A 23,186-nucleotide genomic window follows, 5' to 3' on the forward strand; every position below is an offset into this window, starting at 1 on the left:
CTAAGCAGATAGTATGGCTTTGTGCAGATGCAGGCAGCATCTACCACAGAATGTTATGTTTAAAACTGTTGGTTATTTGTACACCAGCTTATTATGCAGCAGCAAACAAAATTATCTGGGGGGGGGGCAGTGGTGGTGGTGATCTGGGTGGTTTTGTTGGTGTTTGGTTTGGTTTGAGTTGGGTTTGTGTGCTCTTTTTTATTTGTTATGGTCAAGTAAAGATAAAATGTCTGGAGGGAGGGAGGGGGAAGTAAAGAATTCTCTGGCTGCTTTTAGTACCCAGCAGACAGAAAGGGATTATTAAGGAGCTGACCATTCCCTTATCTTGAACAACAGGCTTTTATATTTCTACATTCTCATCTTCATTATTTTTTTTTTCCAGGAGGAAATATCCTCCCTTTTGGTAAGAAACATGAGACAATGCAGCACTGACTTCACATTTAAAGATCTAGTAGAAAGAAGTTCACTGTTTGGTACTCAACGCTATAGACAGCCTGTGAAAGGCCATGGGATGGCCACAGGATGGCAGAGAGGATTTTCGACACAGGACTCAGTCTAAGGCTCAGATTTCTGATTTCTTTCATACACTACAACTGCTCCTCAGCCACTTCTCATCCAGAAGGACTCCATTCCTCCTTTGAGGAAGCTATAAATTGTGACAAATGCAAATTACTTCAAAGAGTGAGAATAAAAAGACATCTACAGCAGCCTTTGGATTGTCAATCAGAAGGAAATATCTAGAACATTAGCCTGTTCTATTCAGGGCAGGAATTGTCCCTTTGACTCACCTCTAAATCATAGAATCAACCAGGTTGGAAAAGACCTCAGAGATCATCAAGTCCAACCTGTCACCCAATACCTAGCACCTCATGACAACTAAACCATGGCTTCTAGTGCCAAATCCAATCCTTATTCGAACACCTCCAGGGACGGTGACTCCACCACCTCCCTGGGCAGCCCATTCCAATGGCAAATTACTCTTTCTGTGAAGAACTTTCTCCTCACCTCGAGCCTAAACTTCCTCTGGCACAGCTTGAGACTGTGTCCTCTTGTTCTGTTGAGGCCAGAAGGGACCTCCAAAGGTCTTCCAGTCTGACCTCTCGGCAGTCAGCAGGGACATCCCCAACTAGATCAGGTTGCCCAGAGCCTCATTGAGCCTCACCTTGAGTATTTCCAGGGAAGGGGCCTCAACCACCTCCCTGGACAACCTGTATCTGAGTGTATCTGTATCTGTATCTGACTGTATCCAGCACTTAACCTCAGACCTAGAAGATTCTAGATATACTTCAGTGCTGTGCAGTGTAAGATCAGGATTTTTGTGCAGGAATGTGCTTTTTTTTCTGAAGTCTTTGTCATCTGATGATGACCTGATCTAGTTGAGGATGTCCCTGACTGCTGCAAAAGGGTTGGCCTGGATGACCTCTAGATAAGTGCAGACTCTCTTTCCCTTTCCATTCTATTTCTGCTCTCTGGTGCTGTGCTGTAAGGAAATGGAAAAGAGTGGTCCTAATAACTCCCAGTCTCCTGACAGAAGTGGCCTGAGGAACCTATTATCTTAGGACAACTGAGAAGGGACACAAGAAAGAAAAAGCAGGGAATGTGCTGGAAGACAATTACCTCTCCTGGATGAGAGAAGCAGCATCAAGCAATTGAGACCAACCAAGAGAACTCCTTAAAGACAGGGCAATCTTTCAGTCTGCTTTTCTGACATTCAGGTGTTTAAGAGATCAAGAGGATGGAGGTTTTAAAATTAAAAGAGAAGGTGTGACTCCAGAAAACTGCAGTCACAGGGAAGATCAGAAATGTAAGCAGCATATAAACACTTCAAGGAAAAAAAAGAGCTGAGGAGCTTCAACAACCAGCTTGCTCAGACATCATCTCTCCAAGCAGAATTTATCATCTGTATAAACAGCTCCAGTCAGGTCAAATCTGTGTTAGGAACGATGTGGCCTGTAAAACAGACCACTGCACTAGGGCTCGGAGAAGTGGAGCTGTTCCATCACAAATGCTGGATCATACCTCCCAGTTACTTCACCCTCACGCAGCTTTTTGACTTATTTAGATATAAAAGCCACCCCTTTTGCAAAGTAGTCTGAGTGCTGCAATAGGGTTTTGGTGTCACTGCTCTGAGCAAAGCTGTGATGTGCATATAAGGGACATGGAAGCTTAACAGCCAAAAAGTCAGGTTTTCACTGATTCTTAGCAAACAATACACATCAGAATGTAGTGAAGGACAGTGGCCTATGGCACTGAATTGGGATTGCAATCAGCTCCATTAGTCATAACACTCCAAGATTACAAAATAGTTAAAGTGTGCAAAAAAAGCCACAGAATGAGCAGATGGAAGATGGGGCAGCCATGTGTTTCCCAAACAAACTGCAGATGAGGATGCGTGATTTCCACTGCTTCAATGGAAAGAAATGCAGGTGCAGGACCAAATATGTACATATGGACATGAAAAATAAAGGTCACTTGGCAGGATGCAACTAAATCCAATCTCTGACTGCAGCTACACAGCCTTACTAAAATGCTTCGTGTCCTCTGATGTGCACAGTAATCCCAGGTAAGACAGAAATCGATTCAGACTGCTTCTGCTGCTTCAACAAAAAGAAATGCAAGTGCAGGACCCAATATGTCTGGATGGACATAAAACACAAATGGCAGTTGGTAAGATGCAACTAAATCCCATCTCTTACTGCAGCTACACAACCATACTAAAATGTTTCATGTCCTCTGATGTGCACAGTAATTCCAGGTAAGACAGAAATTGATTCAGACTGCTTCCACAGAGTTAACTGCTCTAATTATTAAATAGCCCTCGACATATGGCGAGGAATTATGGAATGCAAATCAAGAGATGTGTGCTACAACGTAATCACAGACAATGTTCCCAAACAGCAACAGAATAGCACAGCAAAGCACAGCATACAATAGAATAGCACAGCATAGAATAGAATAGAATAGCACAGCATAGAATAGAATAGAATAGCACAGCATAGAATAGAATAGAATAGCATAGAATAGAATAGAATAGAATAGAATAGAATAGAATAGAATAGAATAGAATAGAATAGAATAGAATAGAATAGAATAGAATAGAATAGAATAGAATAGAATAGAATAGAATAGACAGGACCAGGTTGGAAAAGATCTTTGAGAGCATTAAGTCCAATCTTTCACCCAACACCATCTAATCAACTAAACCATGGCACCAAGCGCCTCATCCAGTCTCTTCGTAAACACCTCCAGTGATAGAGGCTCCACCACCTCCCTGGGCAGCCCATTCCAATGGTCAATCTCTCTTTCTGGGAAGAACTTCTTCCTAACATCCAGCCTAAACCTACCCTGGCACAGCTTGAGACTGTGTCCTCTTGTTCTGGTGCTGGTTGCCTGGGAGAAGAGACCAACCCCCCACCTGGCTACGACCTCCCTTCAGCTAGTTGTAGACAGCAATAAGGCCTCCCCTGAGCCTCCTCTGAGCAACATCACTTCCAGAAGCTTAGCAGAATCATAATTTCTTGATGTACAGAGAATTTCACTAAGCTAGTGCTGACATACTCTGCAAACTATTAGGCTGATAGCGGTAAACAAAACTTCCTTTAGCTTATGATTAATTTAATTTGAGTGTTAACCTGCAAAAAAAAAAAACAACCCACCACCAGACAGGAAAACGTGTTTAAAGATTAATCTTAGCATATTAAAGCACTTTGGTTCTTATCATTAAAATTTATTAGACTTTTGACAGTATTAATTCAAAACTCTTCTGCTGACGCTTTAATTTAGGAGGCTGGCGCATTGTGCAGCAGCACAAAACCGTTATCTGATACATCCTCTACAGCTGCTTTCTGAGACAGATGACTCACTGTTGAACAACATTAATGTCAGAAATTTAAACACATGCACATGCCAGAAGGATGAAAGTGCTTATGTTCAAGGTTTCCAAAGGGGATTTGGAAAAAATAAATAAATAAATACATATATAAATTATCATTCAGCTGTCTTAACCTGCCAGGTGTTTAAAAGTGGCCAACATTTAGTATCGCCATTTTATCTCCCTCCTTCGCTCTCCATCCCTTTTGTCCTGCTTTCCCCCCCCTATTCCTTCCTCACGGTGGCCTTTCACCTTGGCTTTCACTGCCCCAATGCTAGGTTGTTGAAAAAGAGTGTGTTTTCTGCTTCACATAAGAGCTACTAATGCTAACAATAAATCATGGAATCAATAAGGTTGGAAAAGACCTCAAGGATCATCAAGTCCAACTTGTCAACCAACACCTCATGACTACAAAAACATGGCACCAAGGGCCATGTCCAATCCCTTTTTGAACACCTCCAGGGATGGTGACTCCACCACCTCCCTGGGTAGCACATTCCAATGGCTAACAACTCTCTCTGTGAAGAATGTTCTCCTCACCTTGAGCCTAAACTTCCCCTGGTGCAGCTTGAGACTGTGTCCTCTTCTTCTGGGGCTGGTTGCCTGGGAGAAGAGACCAACCCCCACCTGGCTACAACCTCCCTTCAGGTAGTTGTAGAGAGCAACAAGTTCTCCCCTTAACCTCCTCTTCTCCAGGCTAAGCAACCCCAGCTCCCTCAGCACCTCCTCATAGGGCTTGAAATACAGACTGAAATACTACAGAAAGCAGATCCAGTTTTAACATACAGGTAATTACAATGTCATAGGTTGAAAGAGACCTCCAAGATTATCCAGTCCAATCTACCACCCTCTGCTAACCAGCAACTGATCCACCACCAGGTGAGGTCTGCACAGTTGTGCTGCCCCCACTCCAGGTGCAGTCAGTCAGGAGATGAACTTCCAGATCAGTTCCATCATAGCACAGCAGCTGCTTGCAGTGTTTTGTAAATTCATAATTGCACACAGGGGGAAGAGAAAAAAATAGAATCATTCCCCCCCCTCCCCCTGCACAGAAATTGGAGGATGGGAAGGACACCAGTCAGGGGCAAGACATGTTCTAGAAGTCTCACATGAACTTCTCCAGCTCACTACAGTCCTGAACTGAGAAGTCACCAAGTTGCTGCAGTTTTCCAGAGACTGTGTTCTTGATTCTTAATACAAAGGCTTAATTTATGAAGTGTTGCTGGCATCTGGCTAGCAGCTCAGGGCTCTTTCCAATATCCATTAGCCCAAAGCTAGCCCAAGGTTAGCTGATTCAAAAGCCAAAGCCAAGTCAGAAGCAGACCCTAACTATAGCAGGGCAGGGGGGCGGCACGGTGCTTTGTAAATGTGGGCTTGGGGAAAGAGGTTCCCCAAAGATGTCCTTCTACATGATCCTTGTTGAAGAAATACCTCTCTCTCTGCACACTACCACTTCTAAAACTTGGATGCACCAGATGGTGCATTGTTGTTAAAAGTGGTCATGAAATGGTGGCACGCCAAGGATGCAGAAGCAGGAGTACACAGGCAGGAATACTGCCAGAAGCAGCAGATCTACATCAGACCACTCAGCAACAACCAGACTGTACTGGCACAAAAGGAAAGCCATGCAATCTGTAGGTAGAGAAGGATCTCTAGAGCTTCCTTCTTTCACTCTTTAGTTAACACTCTCTTTGGTACACCTTAGTAAAGAAAAGATTTGAAACACGATTTTTTTGTGTGCTGCCTGTACAAAGAATATAGGAAACCTGAAGGGGGTATGCAAGAAAGGCAGGAAGGGACTTTAGACAAAGGCTTGTAGTGACAGGATGAGAGGGAATGGATTGAAGCTTGAGGAGGACAGATTTACACTGGGTATTAGGAAGGAATTCTTCACAGTGATGGTGGTGAAACACTGGAACAGGTTGCCCAGGGAGGCTGTGGATTCCCCCTCCCTGGCAGCGTTCAAAGCCAGGCTGGATGAGACCTTGGGTAAGTTGGTGGAGGGGAGGGTGTCCCTGCCAATGGCATGGGGCATTGGAACTAGGTGATTGTTAAGGTCCCTTCCAACCCAAAGCATCCTGTGAATGTATGAAAGTGAGTAGTCCACAGCCACATCATGGCAGCAAACATTAAAGGATTTACTGTCTGCGAGTACATTTTTTACTGTAACCCAGAAAACTTTTAACTCTGTGTCTTTGTTGCTACAGAATGACTAACATTTATTTGCTTTCAATGTAAGCAACATATGCATTGCTACCTCCATTTTAAAGCCCCTTTTTTCCATGCTTAAAATGCACTACTAAAAATCCATTGAATTCCCCCCCAAAGATATCCTGGCTGAATTTCTGTTATGCTTAAATGTTTCTGAAAATGCTTCAGAGAGAGATTGTTTAAATAACAATTATCATTGCAATTTAGGTGGCACTACAGAAATTGCACCGTTTAACCAGGGTAATAAAAACATTGCCATCCTTTGGCACTTGGCTATTAAAACTAGTCAGCCAGGGTGAGAAGCAGCTCTATATTTGGGCTAGCAAACTCGCTGCAGGATTTATGTAACATGGTACGAGTCCTCAGTGGGAAGCAGTCAACAGGAGAATGCCTTGGACAGCAGCAAGGCCACTGCTTTTCAACCAGCTTCTAAATAACCCACAACAAAAGTATTGCTGGGGAAAAAAAAATGAAAGATCAATGTTTGCGTTAGCCCATCAAACCTGACTGAAGAACAAAACCAGCTTGTCGGGCTGATTTGCAGGGAGCTCCAATGAGCACCACAGAAAGCTGTAATATCTGCTTTTGTGTCTTCCTTGGAGCTAGGATGAAAGCAAGCAAAGAAGCCTTAATTCAGCTTTAGTGTCATCAGCAGTATTTCAAGGGAAGGGAAGGGAAGGGAAGGGAAGGGAAGGGAAGGGAAGGGAAGGGAAGGGAAGGGAAGGGAAGGGAAGGGAAGGGAAGGGAAGGGAAGGGAAGGGAAGGGAAGGGAAGGGAAGGGAAGGGAAGGGAAGGGAAGGGAAGGGAAGGGAAGGGAAGGGAAGGGAAGGGAAGGGAAGGGAAGGGAAGGGAAGGGAAGGGAAGGGAAGGGAAGGGAAGGGAAGGGAAGGGAAGGGAAGGGAAGGGAAGGGAAGGGAAGGGAAGGGAAGGGAAGGGAAGGGAAGGGAAGGGAAGGGAAGGGAAGGGAAGGGAAGGGAAGGGAAGGGAAGGGAAGGGAAGGGAAGGGAAGGGAAGGGAAGGGAAGGGAAGGGAAGGGAAGGGAAGGGAAGGGAAGGGAAGGGAAGGGAAGGGAAGGGAAGGATCCCAGTCAGGGAACTGGGAAATCCCCCCAGCCACAGCGTACAAACTTCACTGCACAGCACCAGCACCTAGATTTTTGTTAACCATTGTGAAGCACACAGCGTTTTGCCACTTTTGCACAGCACACTTTCCCTGATTGCAATACTCTGCAGAGTTGCAATATTAATCTTGTTTTGATGTCTCCACTGTTGGTTTATCCACGGAGTCACAACAAACCAACCCAGCAACAAACAAATAGCTTTGTTTAGCTGCTCTCAGCCACTTTCCTATCCTACATCATTTTTTCTGTTAGGGTTTGGGGTTTTTTTACTTCCTTCAGTTTCACAACGGTTTCTGAGGGCTTTTTATCATAGAATCATAGAATCAATAAGGTTGGAAAAGACCTCAAAGATCATCAAGTCCAACCTGAGACACTGAGACACTTGAACATGTCCAGAGAAGGGCAACAAGGCTGGGGAGAGACCATGAGCACAAGCCCTATGAGGAGAGGCTGAGGGAGCTGGGGTTGTTTAGCCTTGAGAAGAAGAGGCTCAGGGGTGACCTCATTGCCCTCTACAACTACCTGAAGGGTGGTTGTAGCCAGGAAGGGGTTGGTCTCTTCTCCCAGGCAACCAGCACCAGAACAAGGGGACACAGTCTCAAGCTGTGCCGGGGTATGCTTCCACTTCCCTAATGTTGCATTCCCTAGAATGCTTACAGATACTTAGTTCTGTTCTTGGATTCTAGCACCATGTGCATGACCTGGATAACTAATTAAATAGGATTTCCATATCCTCCTCTCTATTGCTTTTCCATTTTTCACAAAGAATGCTTTTTGCCAATATTCATTATCAACAACTCCAGCATAAATTAATCTGAGTTTCTCACTGACTGCTCTGAAAACACTTTTCCAGCCCAAGAAAGAGCACACAGGAACTTACTCCTTTGTATTCTGGCATAACTACACAAGGCAGAGGGCTTTCAGAGAGTGCAAATGCTGCTCTGAGTTGCTCGGCACTAGCTCTGGCAGAGAGATGTTAGCATTTCCAAAAGATCAGAGCAAAGAAAGGCTAAGGAAACAACCAGAACTGAGCAGGTGACGTGCACTGTTTCTTTTAAAGCCAGCAGTGAAAACTTTCTTGTTGTGTACTGCCACAAAAACAGCTGAAGGATCTTCTTTTAGGATATTCTGAATGTGTACCAAGCATGGTGAGGGTGACAAACACCACTAAGTTTTTAAGGCCCACAGCTAGGGGAGTGCTACAGTGAGAAACTCTTCTAAAGCTGATTAGATATCCTGAATCCCAGAGACACCTAAGTGCACTGCCTGAAGTTTAACACAGTCGTGATTATCAGCAGATGATTCTGGCCTTGTTTCCTGGCAACTGAAGACATGCCACTCTGATAAACACATGCATACACACACACATATAGCTGTCCTGCTGTGTGGGAAAAGTTTTCTGTGAAATACATATATATGTAAATATCTTTTTCCCTTTTAGCTTGCATTAGGGAGCACATCACACAAGCTTTAATCACAGCCTCTCATGCCACCATACCAACTCTAGGCAACAATATATCCAGTGAGCTGCAACTGCTCACTGCCCACTGTCTCTCTGACTGCAATCATCAACAACAACCCTTCCCAATTTCCTTCAGTTTTCCTGCTCAATTTCTTTACAAAACGTTGTACTATGTCTCCAAGTGAAACACAATGAATATTCTTCTTTAAAGCAACTAGAACATCTGAAAGTCACCTTGCAGCAGAGATGAAACCTTCAGAGATGAAACCTTCAGGATGGAACTCCAGCAGCGTTAAGTTTTCACCTGTTTACTCTCTGATCTTCCTCAACTTTTTCAGCAATCAACATTCACCTCTTTGCTTATAAGGAGGATACTATTCATGAAGCTGGTGAGACTGACCACAGCTCCTGGGAAAGATCCTCAGGCTGCACAGATTTGCTCAGCTTTTTTCAACCTCAACATGGCAGCTGAAAATGCGGCTTTCATTCTGTGACGTCCAGTCTTCTACCTTTGTAGCTTCCCTTTGTGAGTTTGTTGGGTTTTGTTTCACACACATACACACCCAAGACTTTAATTTTGTCTTTTCCAAGTCTTGTATTCAATTATATTTTATCACTTTGAGATAGCAGAGCAGAGGGAAACTCTATAGCTGCTGGAAATGGCCATTTTCAAATGTGAGAAAGCAAAGCAGGCTGAATAGCTTATGAAGATGGTAAGACTACTGAAGTATCCAACACAGTATGAAAATCCTAGCAACATCTCCATTCCTTCTCTCTCACATTCTCTTTTTCATCTTTAAAAAGAACCTATTATTTAAATTATTATTTTTTCTGATCACCTAATATCAACCTATTAAAAGAGAAGAATGCCTTAATCTCTATCCCTTTTTTCCCTTTAATCATGTGGTATAGGAAAGTAGGTGGGGAGGTAGGCAATTCAATCACTTCTAGGTTTAAATGCAGCTGCATTTCAGCCTTCACATTCTGTTGTCTCATTATTTGAATATCTTAAAGTTTCTTTGGGTCCCGTGCTTAGTTTCAGCATCTTTAGTTTGGGGGATCTCTTCTTCTATATGCTACTAACAAAACCAAATTCTTTATGGAAAAGTACTGCCCTAAATGGTTTGCAAACCTTCATGATCTTGAAGAAAATCATAACTGAACTTTTTAGGACTTAATCATTTACAAGGCTGTCTTTCATACAAATTAGTGCTAAAGACATAGGGAAATTGTTTTGAAACTGAACTTGTAATTTGCTCGGATGCCTAAACAGAAAAGGCATGGAATGATTGGGAAAAACAGCTCATGTCAGAGCTGAAAGTGCAGTGAGGTGTGTTCCAGCTGCCATCCTGTGCTTGGCATAAAATAAATAGAGAGAAAAAAAATTATCTCCTCTTGAACAATTTCATGCCTATCCATATCAGCACAGTAGGTCGGGGTGTTATCTAAGTCATACAAGATGTTTCTGGCTTCAGGGGACGTTGCAGTGTCTTCTTTTCCCCACCCACACCCATTTTGCAGGCTATTTCATCACTATGGTGTTGATACATCATTCAAGGATCCCAGCTGCTAGGACAACCAATAGCCAACAGCCAAAACTTGTTTATACAGCAGAGCTGCATCCCCAGTAAAAGCTAAAGCTGCCTGAGCGGCCTATAGAACACAGAGCTCAGTTCTGAAGTGTATCCATGTACCAGTAAAGCATCATCACCATACTCTTAAGTACTTACACCAAGGCTCCCAGTAAAATTAATTACAGATCTAGCCCTAAATTCAGGGATTCATTCCAAAACAGACAATTACTTAGTCGAATCTTTGGAGGTGCCAATACATTTCCACTTCGCTGGTGAGTAACTCCTTAAAACGCCGGTGATAAGCTAACACTTTTCACGATTACAAACGGCTTCAAGAGGAAATGATTATCGGCACTGAGCTGAATTTTTGCTGGGAGACACCTCTGAAAAATGTCTTTCACAACAGGTGAAAGTGGGCTGGGGAACCACTCCTGCTTTCAGAAGGCTTTAAAAGAATTCATCTCAGAACCCAGACTATTTCTGTTGTAGCACACGCTATAGACCAGACTGTGATCTCAGCCATAGTAGAGTAGCAGGATAATGACAGCTGCTGTGCCTAAGTCAATGCTCTACTGCTTTCAGCTGAATTATTCCAGAATCATATAAATGAGACAGAACTGAGACTAAGTATATTAAATTAATGACATGCAGTAGCCTGTGCAAAAACACTCTCAGAAACTATCAGGACTCACTGGGTACATAATGTTCCAAAAAAAAAGAAAGAAAGAAAGAAACCCAAAATGATGAAATTTTTCCATCTTCCAGAGCTCAGCTCAACAGGGAAAAATGGAGGGAAAAAAAAACCAACCCTGCTACAAAATTCCTGAAACATTACTCCATAATTACTAAGCATTATTTGGTATATTTCATACCATGGATCATCACCAATGGCTTTCACAAGCGCCCTTTTAAACTGCAAAAATTCCTCCATCCCCAAGCGAAGTGGGGTTTTTTTTTTCACATTAGATTAATGCATCATGAATCATCACGCTTTAATATGCATGACACAGTTTCATTTCACACATGTTCTGCATGGGTTGATTGCCATGTATGCCAATATCAAACAGATGTTAATTCTTCAATTTTTATGCTCCCCAAGTATATTTTAATTACCTAGGAGGCTTGGCAAAGAGAAGGGGGGGGGAAAAAAACCAGGAGGGAAATGTTTTAAAGCAGATATGATGTGGAAAGGAACTGCAGACTGCTCTCATTAAATGGCAGATTGCTTTTTGTAAACAAGGAAAAGAATTCTTCGTTATTTTTCCAGTGCAAGTCATGATTTCAAAAGCCCTGCCAACTGAACACGAGCTCTGGGATGGGAAATGCTCCTGCAGTTCACCTGCAAGGCATTTCCTGATCATACTGTGTCTAAATTCTTAAACTCAGGTGTTTTGCAAAGAAATTGAATCTCCATGGAAGACATCACTATAGAAATCCTCAAATCAGTGTTTTATGGATCATCTGAATTAAAAAGTCCATTAATAGGAAATATGTCACAAGTGTCCACTGTACAGAGGCCAGAAATGGAAATGAAGAGAAAAAAATATCCTAGGTTAAGATTAATATCTAATGAGAAAGCTGTTTCCAGATGGTGTCAGCTCCTACTTTATGCTGTGTCAGATGCAAGTCAAGATTCTCCAGAACCAGAGCCACAGGTCAGGGTGGAAGTACTGGCTAAAAACTGTGAGGCTTAGCTAATTCCTGGTTTGAGCAAGCAAGAGTTGTCAGAGTAATTCCTGTGGAGTTAGAGCTGGCCCTGATCTTACTGAAATCAACAGGAACAGAAATGGCTCCCAGGAATTTTTGCACTGGAATTAGTTTCAGCAAGCTGAAACAGTTGCCAGGTGGAAAAGTACAATGATAAAACAATAAGAATGAGAATGAGAATAAGAATAAGAATAAGAATGAGAATGAGAATAAGAATGAGAATAAGAATAAGAATAAGAATAAGAATAAGAATGAGAATAAGAAGAATAATATAATGATGATGCTTCTTATGATGATGATGTTGTTGTTCTTGTTAACACATAAATATTTATGTTGAGCTATATAGCAGACAAACCATAACAGTAGGTAAAGTATTATCTAAACCAGGATATTCTGCCCCTCCCAAAACCACGGAGATCTTTTTTTTGCACTGTAATACTTCCAGCCCCAAACAATTAATTTACATTTCTTGCTTACACGAGCTGGCTCACAGCTTTAAAGTCAAAACATGAAGTGATGCTTGGAAAAACAGCTGGCAGTTATGGCACAACAGCGCAGCGATCTCTGTCCTCAAATCTTTCCTTTTGCCTTTTATTTTCCTTTTCGAAGGTCCAAATACATGCAAAGTACCCAGAAACAGAATGCTAATTATCAGTGAAACCCTAGTTCCAAGGAAGCAAATATATATATATATATGTTATATATATATATATCCTTATTGAATTTACCAGGACAAGGAATGAGTCTAAAAATGTGGATCCTACACACAGCACACAAAACACTTCTCCAGATTTCTGCCAGCACACTCATCGCATTGCAGGAATCGAGCCTGCCTTCCTTGCTCAACCGAAATTCCCTGACTGGAATAACAGCTTTAGATGTTATTTTTTGCTTCTCATTCTGGTTTACTATGTTAAATCACCAGATTTCTTTTTCTTCTTCTTTTTTTTTTTCTCCTTTTTCTGCTTAAGATAAATGTGTGAAAGTGCCTCCTTTCCATTCATAGATGTTATCTCCCTCAAACTTCAAATGATTCAGCTGGGTGAACACAGAGTTATAAATAATGTATCGAGATCCATACCAGTTGTTAGGGGAGAAAGGGGGGGGGGGGCAGGGAATCCTGAAGGAAGAATATCACTGCATAAAATCTGAACATTAAAACTGAGATTAAACAAACCAACAAAGATAAATAAATCAATCTTTAATTGCTTTTATTACCTCCTAATCCGGGTCTGAGACGATTATCATAACCATCCAGAAGTCTGTCTAGAATTCTTGTAAAGATGGTGATGTTATTCTTAGCTTCGTCTTCCAGGGAGTCAGCCAGCACTGATCTAAATGGACATTTTTACATTTCAGAAAGTGCTAAATATGTTTCAACGTGCAGTCAACATACAGCTTTCATTTGTCAAGCTGGCCTCGAGCATTTAACTGCTGCCCTCTGACCGAAAAGGGTGTGGGTAAGAGTGTAGAACGCACAATTTACATGTGATGTGTTCAGAAACATGAGTCTGTGATACACCACTGAAAATTTCCAGGAAGGCATTTTTCAGTAGCTTCCCCTTCTAGTCAACATGGCATCACTGCCAGTGCTGCTTAAAGCTCCACTAACACATTTGGCTGTGCAGGTGTAAAAGCCTAAAAGAGCTTTCCCAGGCCTCGCTGGTATGTCACTCCCAGGGTTCCCCCACACAAAATTGTCTCCTTCCAGCTCTATCCTATCTGCTCTCACCCAAGTATATCTCCGGATAAATCCTGTGGATATGCTTCCACCCAATGGTCATGTAATGTACATGACCAGAGGAACTAACATGAGGGAAAACTCCAGTGATCATGCTCAGGGAGTCCTCTGATGTCAGTATTTGGTAAGTGGGAACAACGATGCTAACCAGCAAGCTGCAGGATAGCTGTGAATAAGCCTTCATGTTTCTAAGAGTCTATTTCATTCGGCACTGCCTGATAATCCTCTAGATGCAGCCAAACCATAGAGAAGTTGGAGTAAAAAAAGAGAGAAATCCTAAATGAAGTGTCAAGAAGAATCTATAGATCATCGGTTGTTCCCAACTTCCCTCATAAAGAAAGAGCTGTTACAGCCTTTATGGGTTGATATCTCTGTGGAAAACACCAGGGACTGGAACATGAATCTGCTTCCCTGTCAGCTCTGCTGCTGAACAGACCTCCCGTACCTGGATACCCAGACCAAAGGTTTTCTCTACTAGGGAAACACTTCATGCAGAAAGCCCCTGCGCATGCAAATGTCACTCTGCCAACAATCCCAAGCACCATGCATGTGAAATACACGAGCTCATCAGTCCTGTTCCTATCAGGATATTAGTATAAAGGAGGTAAAGCATCATATGCTAGAGGCATTGTCATTTATACCATTTGCAGCCATCTGCACACTTGAGTGTTGATCATCTCTAAATGTACTACTGACCAAGGCACCCTGAATGCCGTAAACCCAAGCGTGTTTCCTTCTCCTCCAAACCAAAAGTGGCTGTGGATGACATTTTCTCAAAAGCAAGCTATAAAAGGATTAAAGACAAGGGCATTATGTTGGTCCCCAATTCCACAGCATGGAGGAAGTATTTAAATGTAAATCATTGCAGTCTGTGCTTTCCATCCCTACATCTCGACTGAAAAAAGAGAGAACTTATAAAGAACATGCCAAGACATCATGTGTGGTTTTACAGGTATGTGAGAGGGGGGTTCTGAGTTTTAATCCCTGGCTGGCTCATTTTTGATCTTTAATGTGTATTTCTGTATTGTAAGTCTCTGTAAGCCTTTTTTTTTTCCCTCCCCCAAGCTCCTTTTGGAAACAGAACAGTTTTTTTGAAGTCAAGACACCACTGAAAAATTAGATCACTCAATTATATCAAATTAGGGTTGAATTCTGCAAACTTTGCTCAGGCATAAACTCCTTAATTACGCATGTAGTCGCTTTGACGTCAGTGAGATTACTCACTTGAGTAGGGTTTGCAGGATCTGGCCCGCTGTGACTCAACTCACACTGCACCATAGTTAGGCATGAAATGAAACAGGCAACATGGTCTCAGGAAAGACTTTGCTCACTAGGAAATCGATGAAAATGAGGGCACACTTTTGAAATCATGGGAAACTTGCATTTTTTTATCTTGCAAGCCTTGCCATATTAGGGCAAGCCCTACTGCAGTCAGAACCAAAGCAAGTAAACCGAAGTTATGAACTGCAATTAACTTCACGCCTAGGGACAGCGAGCAGCACGGAACTGTTGGGTGATTAAAACAGCTTTCTCTCGTGGTGCCCCTTTAGAAATGGAGAAACTTCAAACAGCATAAAAGAAGTTGATTAATAAACGAGGCTATTGTTTTATTATGGGTGACCGTGAAGTTGTATGCTATCTCCACCTAGAGGTTTGAAGCTTAAGCATCGTTTCGAATGCTGTTATGTTGGACCAAAAAAGAGAGACACACGGCGGGGGGGGGGGGGGGGGGGGGGGAGGAAGGCATGCCCGTATTAAAATCTATGTGAGCATTATTTTAGAGACTGTGATTTGCTGTTTGTCTTCATGCTGGTCTATTTCTCCATCTTAACCGTTCTGCACGGTACGGAACCGCAGCGATACAGTAACTCCAGCAGATCTTTAAGACTCAATAAGGCATTTAAAGGAATGGATTTAATTAACGGTGAAATAAAGCATCAATTCACAAACAGTTTAAGGAGAAGAGATTAGGTTTATGTGGTCTCTGGAATGCCTTCTACTGCCTCTGCCCTGGAAACTATGTAACACTGCATTCAAACAGCTATGAAAGACATTTTTTGGTTATTAGATTACTACGTACTATACTTTTATAACCTCTCACACCAGCTCTCCCCCCTGCCCCCTCCCCCCTTAGCAGATCGCAGCACACACGTTTGTACCGAACGACAAAACGAAGCATCCTCTCACCTTGTTGGTAGCCACACCAATAAAACGAGCAGAACCAACTGCATCTCGGAGTGTGCCAGCTTCCTCTTCATCGCTGCTCTGTGCAAAACCTAACCGCGCAAGGGGGGAAAGAAAAAAAAACCAAAACCAAAAGCCACAAACCCGCTCTCAGCTACAGTCAGTCTCCGCCAAGCAGCGCTTGCAACTTAACCCGAGGGGGATAGGGGGGGAGAAGAAATAAAAATTAAGGGGGGGAAAAATAAAAATATGTCACTTCGGTGGAGAAAGGAAACCGCTGGATTTCTGCAGCACTTTCCACTACTAGCAACTTATTGTATCTCCATCTTTCCCAGCGATCCTGCTCTGTGCAAAGAGGCAACGTATGATCACAAGTGGCATGTGAGCAGACGCATCAGACGCTTTCCTTTTCCGTAAGCCGAAAGCCCCAAGACGAAAAGGAACCCAAAAAAAAAAAACCCAAAAAAATTACAAAAAATATTAAACCCGTGTGTATGTTAAGAAGAGCGAGGTTTAACCATTCCTCGCTTCACTACGGCACACCGCAGCCGGGAGGGGCGGGCGGGCGGCGAGGGAGACTCATGCCATTCGCCGAGGGCTCGGTGCGGGGGACCGCGGGCGAGCCGCCCCCAGCCGCCGCCGAGCGCCCAGCACGTTTGACAGCTGCTCGGCAAAACACCGGCCGGCAGCCGCCGCCGCCGCCACCGCCGCCACCGCTGCGGGGGGACGCGGGGCGGGGCGGGGTGTGGGTTGCCCCCCTCAGGGCGACAAGTTGCGGCCCGCCGCGGAAGCCTTGCCACGAACAGGAGCTGTCTCCAGCCGTGGGGGTGAAGGGGGAGGGAGGATGGGGCACGCCGCCGGTGAGGACCCCCGGGGACCCTACCTGGGAGCGGCGGCCGGGGCGGGGAAGGAAGGGGTGGAAGGAAAGAAGAGGAAGGCAGAGGGGGAAGGGTGGGAAGGAGGGCACCGACGACGAGCGGGGCAGGCAGGCGGCAGCGAGCGCGGAGCTAGGACGGAGCCGGTTCCCCGGGCGGGCGGGCGCGCGCGCGTGGCTGGGCGCGTGGCGGGCAGTCGCGCGTGCCGGCCGGTGCGCGGGGGCGGGCACGGGGAGGGAGGGGCGCGCGCGGGCGGCGGCTGCCCCGCGGTTGAGGCGGGGGCGGGAGCGGAGCTGGCGCTCGCCGCCCCCCGAGGCCGGAGCCGGGGCGAGGGAGCGGAGCGATGCGAGGGAAGATGCAAGTCACCTTCTCGCCGAGCGGCCGCCCCTGCCGGAGGGGCTGCGCCGGCCTTGCCGCTCTGCGCGGTGGGTTCGCCGGTGCGCGAACGATGAACAGGGCGAAAGGGAACCATGCCCCCCAACGCCCCGAACCGTAAGCCGCGTTTGGCGTGGCCCTCCACAGCCCGTGCCGTCAGCTCTTGTTAAGTACGGGTCGTGGTAGGGTATAACCCAAAGGATTAGCCTGCGCTGCGCTGGGTCTGCCGAGGGGACCACCGCCAGCACCGGCTCCCGGCCGCCTCATTAATATTCCTTTCCCCACTCGCCCCTTGGCACAGTCTAATTGAAATGCAGAGAGAAGAAAAGTCTGTCATTTAAAGTGAGCTCAGGATGCTGGCAGCCAGGAAAACAAACCTTGCTTTTTTTCTTTCTTCTTCGTTTTTTTTAATCTCCTTTTCCTGTGCTCAGGTTGCATTACTTTCTGCCGTGTTGCCTTTCAAAGCACGTCGCCCTCCTTTCCTGTACCCCAGCTTTCTCTGGACAGCTGCTGGGATTCATTCCCATTGATTTTAGGTTTTCTAGCACAAGTAGATCAGGACAGGCTTGACAATTAAAGGTTTATATTTAGTGTACTCCCATTTTGCATTGTTAACTCAAAAATAGGATCGTTGCAGACGGAAAAGACCTTTAAGATCATAGAATCCTTGAAATGTTAGGGGTGGAAGGGACCTCAAGGATCATCTAGTTCCAACCTGGCTCATCTAGAGCCTCCTGATATTGTATGTCTGCTATTTTATACAGATGAATTAGTTAATAGTGGTTTTTTCATTGTTGTTGGAAGGGACCTCAAGGATCATCTAGTTCCAACCCCCCTGCCATGGGTAGGGACATCTCACACTACATCAGGTTGCTCAGGGACTCATCCAGTCTGGTCTTTAAAACCTCCAGGGATGAGGCTTCCACCACCTCCCTGGGCAACCTGTTCCAAGATCATCCACTCCAGCCAATAAATAATTTCCTAACATTGCTGCTTTTTAAAAGAAAAATAATATGCATCTCCACACATTGGATCTCCATCCCTATCCTTTCCTTCCCCTCTGTCAATGGAAGAATACACAGCTCCCAGTCAGCCTCTTAACACCACTGGCCTACCTGGGTATTGCAGTGCTGAAGTTTGCTTCTGAGTTGCCTGTTCCAAAATGAGCATGTGAAGCTGCTTGGCAGGGAAAGAAAAACAAGAAAAAGAAAGAGGGAGAAAGAAGAGGGAGAAAGAAGAGGGAGAAAGAAGAGGGAGAAAGAAGAGGGAGAAAGAAGAGGGAGAAAGAAGAGGGAGAAAGAAGAGGGAGAAAGAAGAGGGAGAAAGAAGAGGGAGAAAGAAGAGGGAGAAAGAAGAGGGAGAAAGAAGAGGGAGAAAGAAGAGGGAGAAAGAAGAGGGAGAAAGAAGAGGGAGAAAGAAGAGGGAGAAAGAAGAGGGAGAAAGAAGAGGGAGAAAGAAGAGGGAGAAAGAAGAGGGAGAAAGAAGAGGGAGAAAGAAGAGGGAGAAAGAAGAGGGAGAAAGAAGAGGGAGAAAGAAGAGGGAGAAAGAAGAGGGAGAAAGAAGAGGGAGAAAGAAGAGGGAGAAAGAAGAGCGAGAGAAAAATACCCACCATATTTTCATCAGTTAATTGTAGAATAAACAACAATTTGGTGACTCTTTTATGTTGTTGTTCTCCTTTTCTTCCTCATCTTTTTCCTTTGTTCTCTGCTTCCTAATCATTGCTGCTTGTGATTGGAGAACCCTTTGTTTTCTTTCTCCTTCAGTGACTTCACAGCAGGGTGTGAGAGACAAGCAAGAGAAGTGCTTGGCCTGTCAAGACAATTTGGTACTTCACATTTTGAGATATTTTGTAACTCTCAGTAAGACTGGGAGGAGAGAGGGACCAAGCTGGATTCCTGGGTTTTAAATAGCCAGTGAAATGACAGCCCAGACTGTGGGAAATGACAAAAGTTAAGGACACAAGTGCAAAAACTGAGATCCAAAGAACACTCATTCAGCAGCCGTCTAACCCTGGCCACATCTAAGGCAGAAGGACCTCACCTTTGCCTGTCCAGAGGTCACAACATACTCTGCTCACAGTTCTTCCTTGTCTGATCAATTAAGCATCTGTGGTCAAGCTGAAATCTTGGAATCATACAATCAATAAGGTTGGAAAAGACCTCAGAGATCATCAAGTCCAACAAATCACCCAACACCTCGTAACTAAACCATGGCTCCAAGTGCCACATCCAATCCTTTTTTGAACACCTCCAGGGATGGTGACTCCACCACCTCCCTGGGCAGCACATTCCAATGCAAGCAACTCTTTCTGGGAAGAACTGTCTCCTCACCTCCAGCCTAAACTTCCCCCTGCACAGCTTGAGACTCTTGTTCTGGTGCTGGTTGCCTGAGAGAAGAGACCAACCCCCATCTGGCTACAACCTCCCTTCAGACAGTTGTAGAGAGCAAAAAGGTGTCCTCTGAGCCTCCTCTTCTCCAGGCTAAACACCCCCAACAACTTCTTTGGGTCTGCCTCGAAGTCCCCAGATGCTAGGAGTTAACAACTGACACTAAAGGCAGAACTGACTTTCCCCGTGAAGAAAACTACTTGTCCTAAGAAAAGGTAACTTCACAAACACCAATGTACATGAAAACTAAACCACTCAGAGTCAAGAGCCTTTGTGATTTATTTTCAGGCAAGACACATTACATAACAGAAAGAGGTATTTTTCTTTTTCCACAGGTGCTGGCAGTGTTTCTTCCCCAAAGACACTTCAAGCAACCCCAATACCCAAACTAGAGTCTGCTCCTTGCATGGGAATTGCATCAAAACATAGAAAGCCACCTTTTGTTAGGGAAGGCAGCCACAGTGGCTCCTTGTTGCTGTGATAGCAGAGTGTCATTCTTCAAAAGCCACATGGGGTAGGCATGTATTTATAATGAGCTTATGCTCAAAGCCTTCCCTGAATAAAATGTGCTGGGTTTTAGGCTCTAATCACAGTTAGTACCTGTGATGTTCTTTGAGGTTTACCATAGCTTCACGCATTGAAGTCACACTTCAGATGAACCACATACCTTGAAAGTATCAGAAGCTTGAAAACAACTCCTCATTCACATTCTCAGGCAAGTTGGACAGCCCTGTGGGGCATCCCAAATCACAGGGAAGCCGAGTACAGGAACAGATTACTGAGGCGATGTGTGAGAGATCAGAGGCAATGTAATCACTACCAGAGAGAAGGCTCTTTGTGATCGTCCCACACCCTTCTAACCCACACTGCAGATGAAATAGGAGACATTTGAGGAGAAAAGACGAAAAAGTGCCATTGCTGGGGGGTTGGGGTGGTTTTTTTTCAGTTAGATTACCTGCATGCTGGTTGGTTAGAAAGAGTGCTTGAGCCCCTTCAGGTGCAGAGTCAGCTGGGAACTCCTTGCTTCCATGTTATTATTTGTGGAGTTGTATTGAATGCTGATATTCTTCACTGCCTTTCAGCTCTCTCTGAGACATATACAGCATCCAACGTGTCACCTGGGTTTGTGAGACTTATCCTGAGGCCTGATACAAGTGCTCTGAAAGGCAGAGAGTCATTGTAATGGTTTAAATCAGAACAAAATGGGTCAAACGGAACCATCTGTCTGTTCCCCCAACACAAAAGTGAGGGAAAAGTAACACACACAAAAAAACCCTCAAGATTGAGAAAAGACTGAGATAAGAATAGATTTACTGAGCAGGATCAGATAAACATAGAATCATAGAATCAACCAGGCTGATTAGAATTAACCTTGGTTAATTCTATTCTATTCTATTCTATTACTCCATTCTATTCTATCACTCCATTCTATTCTATTATTCCATCCTATCCTATCCTATCCTATCCTATCCTATCCTATCCTAAGCTGTTAGAAAACACAGGAAGCTGAGAAACAGGTTATCCTGAATCATAGAATCATAGAATCAATAAGGTTGGAAAAGACCTCAGATATCATCAAGTCCAACCTGTCACCCAACACCTCATGACTAACTAAACAATGGCTTCATGTGCCACATCCAATCCCCTCTTGAACACCTCTCCAGGGATGGTGACTCCACCACCTCCCTGGGCAACACATTCCAATGGCCAATGTGCCTGGGTAGAAGAGACCAACCCCCACCTGGCTACAACCTCCTTTCATGTAGTTGTAGAGTGCAATCAGGTCTCCCCTGAGCCTCCTCTTCTCCAGGCTAAATGCCCCTAGCTCCCTCAGCCTCTCCTCATAGGGCTTGTTCTTCAGACCCCTCACCAGCTTTGTTGCCCTGGTACATAGTACAAAATGCATAATTACCTGGTGCCTGAAAGGTGGAATTGAACCACTCTGTCACTAGACAGCTACAGGTTTGAAGCCTGCACCCCAGACCACTGAGGGTCATCAGAGCATGGTGTGAATAACAGCAACAGATTCAACTCAATCCACGACAGTTGTGCCTTTGCTTTCAACAGGATTGGAAATAGTCAGGAGAGAGAGTAGGCCTAAAAGTTGTTGCTTCTGAAGTATAAAACAAATTCTTCCTTCCCAGCAAGAGAGATTTGCCATTGGAATGTGCTGCTCAGGGAGGTGGTGGAGTCACCATCACTGGAGGTGTTCAAAAAAGGATTGGATGTGGCCCTTGGAGCCATGGTTTAGTTAGTCATGAGCTGTTGGGTGACAGGTTGGACTTGATGATCCCTGAGGTCTTTTCCAACCTGCTTGATTCTATGATTTTTTTACTTAAGAGATTATCTTTTTTTTTTCTGCTATCCTTGCTGAAATATATAAATACAATTCAATCCATATAAAAGAAAAAATAAAGACTTTACAATCCTGTTATTCCCCCTTGCCAGTGATCTCAAAGCCCTGCACACACTGATGAGTGGTGTTTCACAATAGTTCCAGCAAGATTGAAAATATTTCCTCTCATTTCCTCTGTGAGGACAAATTGAATAGCCGGGCAGGTATGTGACATTTCACATACACTTCTTCCACTTTATAGCATCACAGGAGAGGTTAAGCCCAGGCTAGTAATTTTCCCTTCTGCAAAATGCTTCCTTTGACATTTTTCTTCCTCGTTTGGATGATGGGAATAGAATAGAATAGAATTAACCAGGTTGGAAAAGACCTCAGAGATCATCCAGTCCAACCTATCACCCAACACCATCTAATCAACTAAACCATGGCACCAAGTGCCTAATCCAACCTCCTCCTAAACACTTCCAGGGATGGTGACTCCCCCACCTCCCTGGGCAGCACATTCCAATGGCCAATCTCTCTTGCTGGGAGGAATTTCTTCCTAACATCCAGTCCAAACATCCCCTGGCACAGCTTGAGACTGTGTCCTCTTGTTCTGGTGCTGCTTGCCTGGGAGAAGAGACCAAGCCCCACCTGGCTACAACCTCCCTTCAGGCAGTCATAGACAGCAATAAGGTCACCCCTGAGCCTCCTCTTCTCCAGGCTAAGCAACCCCAGCTCCCCCAGCCTCTTCTCACAGGGCTGTGCTCCAAACCCCTCCCCAGCTTTGTTGCCCTTCTCTGAACACATTCCAGCAACTCAACATCTTTCCTAAACTGAGGGGCCCAGAACTGGACACAGGACTCAAGGTGTAGCCTAACCAGTGCTGAGGTTACACCGTGCTGGAGGCAGAAGAAATGACTTAAAAACAGTACCTGCACTTCTTGCCACAAGTAAACAGTTTCCATCATGGATGTAACCAAACAGAACTTCACACAACAGGATGATCCTGGGGTATGGCAGGACACCCAGACAATAAGTTTGGCAGGTTGAGGTACTCACCTTATACTTTGTGCTGCTTGAGATCAATCCTCAGATCAATCCTCACCCTTCTATCTAGGCCAGCAACACACTTAGCTGTAAGGATGAAAACAATAAGCATTGGAATTTAGTGAAGTGATGCTTGGATGTGGAAATTGAAGTGACACATAGGAAACTTTTATCAGTGATATATCAGTGGAATATTTTTTAGTATAAGGTATGCTCTTCATTGATTATTTAGTGTCTAAGAAGACATAAGACACATCTCCGTCAATATGACCTTAATTGTTGGAAAGACTTTCATTC

At 44.4% G+C, this 23,186-nt stretch overlaps 1 protein-coding gene and 1 non-coding gene across 6 annotated transcripts in view; both read right to left on the bottom strand.

The window, feature by feature from the left end:
- The window catches only part of GABRA2 (gamma-aminobutyric acid type A receptor subunit alpha2), a 78,379-nt gene extending 59,475 nt beyond the window's left edge, over positions 1–18,904 (bottom strand). The window contains exons 1-3 of one of the 5 annotated variants that reach the window (XM_068137638.1): positions 18,730–18,904; positions 15,874–15,962; positions 13,164–13,279 (exon numbers count right to left, since the gene is read on the bottom strand). In XM_068137638.1, coding sequence (XP_067993739.1) covers positions 13,164–13,279; positions 15,874–15,962; positions 18,730–18,732 — 208 coding nt within the window. In that variant the 5' untranslated portion in view covers positions 18,733–18,904. Of the gene's footprint in view, positions 1–13,163; positions 13,280–15,873; positions 15,963–16,753; positions 16,812–17,111; positions 17,135–17,497; positions 17,515–18,235; positions 18,254–18,729 lie in introns of those variants that run through there. The other 4 variants (XM_068137642.1, XM_068137641.1, XM_068137640.1 and 1 more) reach the window with 4 other exon arrangements.
- Positions 18,905–21,423: 2,519 nt separating this feature from the next.
- TRNASTOP-UCA (transfer RNA opal suppressor (anticodon UCA)) lies at positions 21,424–21,510 on the bottom strand. Its single transcript has one exon. It is a non-coding gene; the product is annotated as a tRNA-Sec (tRNA).
- Positions 21,511–23,186: the final 1,676 nt, after the last annotated feature.

This window comes from Melanerpes formicivorus, unplaced genomic scaffold, assembly GCF_026170545.1.
Source record: "Melanerpes formicivorus ecotype bairdi unplaced genomic scaffold, bMelFor1.0.p_v2 SCAF_4, whole genome shotgun sequence".
Lineage (NCBI taxonomy): Eukaryota > Metazoa > Chordata > Aves > Piciformes > Picidae > Melanerpes > Melanerpes formicivorus.